Consider the following 1127-nt stretch of genomic DNA (forward strand, 5'->3'; position numbering starts at 1 on the left):
CCAAAAGCGGGACGTCTGGTCACCCTACCTATTGGCTTTCTCTCCCTTTCTTCATACCACCACGCAGTGGTGACTGCTGATGTGTGGGAGAGAAGATTCTGTCTGAAAAGCAGAAATTTCCCTTGATACTGATGTTTGCAGGAAGATGATCCTCCCCTATGAGGAAATTGAAATGAGATGAGGGCAGAGCAGAATTTCTGCTACCCCAAACTTTAGCTCACGGGTGTCTCCTTTTTTGGCAAGTGAGGGGGAGAGGGTACTGTCTTTCCTAGGAATTGCCCAAGGGCTGTTACTCATTCAAGATGCAGAACTGAAAAAAGACCATCTTGGGTATAAACATGAAAGATAAGGTAAGTGAGAATCTGAGTCCAACCCAAACTCCCCCTCGCTCCTAATGCTGGCCAGTTTGTGATCTCTTACTTTTCCTGAGATATTGTGCAAAAGCTCAGGCAAGTAACAAGCCGGGACCCACTTACCTTCATTTTCTTTAGTGTAGGTGAGCCCATGAGGGTGGAAACTATAGCCCCTTGAAGCACAATTTTTCACATGTACATAAATGTAGTCTCCAGTCTCTGCCTTAATCATTGGACCTAAAAATCCCAACCAGGATGGTTTTTCAATGATTGTTTGGAAGGTATTATCAGTATATTGAAAATACAATGCCTTTTTATAAACATATTTCTTCCTGTCTTGACTTCCTTGTTGATATTTTTGGGATTGAAAGTTTCTACAAAAAAAAAAAAAAAAGCAAAGAGAAAGAAAGGACTTTAACCAATTTTGACTGGAAAGAAAAAGTGCTGAAGAAAACTAGAAGTCAGAAGCTTTACAGCTTAATTTTGCTACGCGAAACCTAGATGCCAGAGAAAACGAGAAGGGAGTTTTAAAAAACTGCTACAAGTAAGGAGAAGGAAGGTTAGAGCACTGGATGAAGAGATCAAACACACGTGTAGCCAGCAATATGTGTGGAATTCTGGTTTAAGGACATAACCAATTCTTTAGACTGCACTGCATGTAAGTTTCGAACCCTGGTGCAGTGCCTGTGCCTCAAGTGGCTAAGGCGCCAGCCACATACACCTAAGATGGCAGGTTCAAATCCAGCCCAGGCCCGCCAAACAACAATGATGGCT

General features: G+C 42.5%; 1 protein-coding gene across 1 annotated transcript in view; it reads right to left on the reverse strand.

Annotated features, from left to right (window-relative positions):
* LOC100959117 (ceruloplasmin-like) overlaps positions 1-1127 on the reverse strand; it is a 40612-nt gene that overhangs the window by 38630 nt on the left and 855 nt on the right. Inside the window, 1 exon segment of the mRNA XM_012804920.2 lies at positions 477-727. Within this exon segment, the coding sequence (XP_012660374.1) occupies positions 477-727 (251 nt within the window).

This window comes from Otolemur garnettii, unplaced genomic scaffold (genome assembly GCF_000181295.1).
Source record: "Otolemur garnettii isolate 467f Iridium unplaced genomic scaffold, OtoGar3 scaffold00032, whole genome shotgun sequence".
Taxonomy (NCBI): domain Eukaryota; kingdom Metazoa; phylum Chordata; class Mammalia; order Primates; family Galagidae; genus Otolemur; species Otolemur garnettii.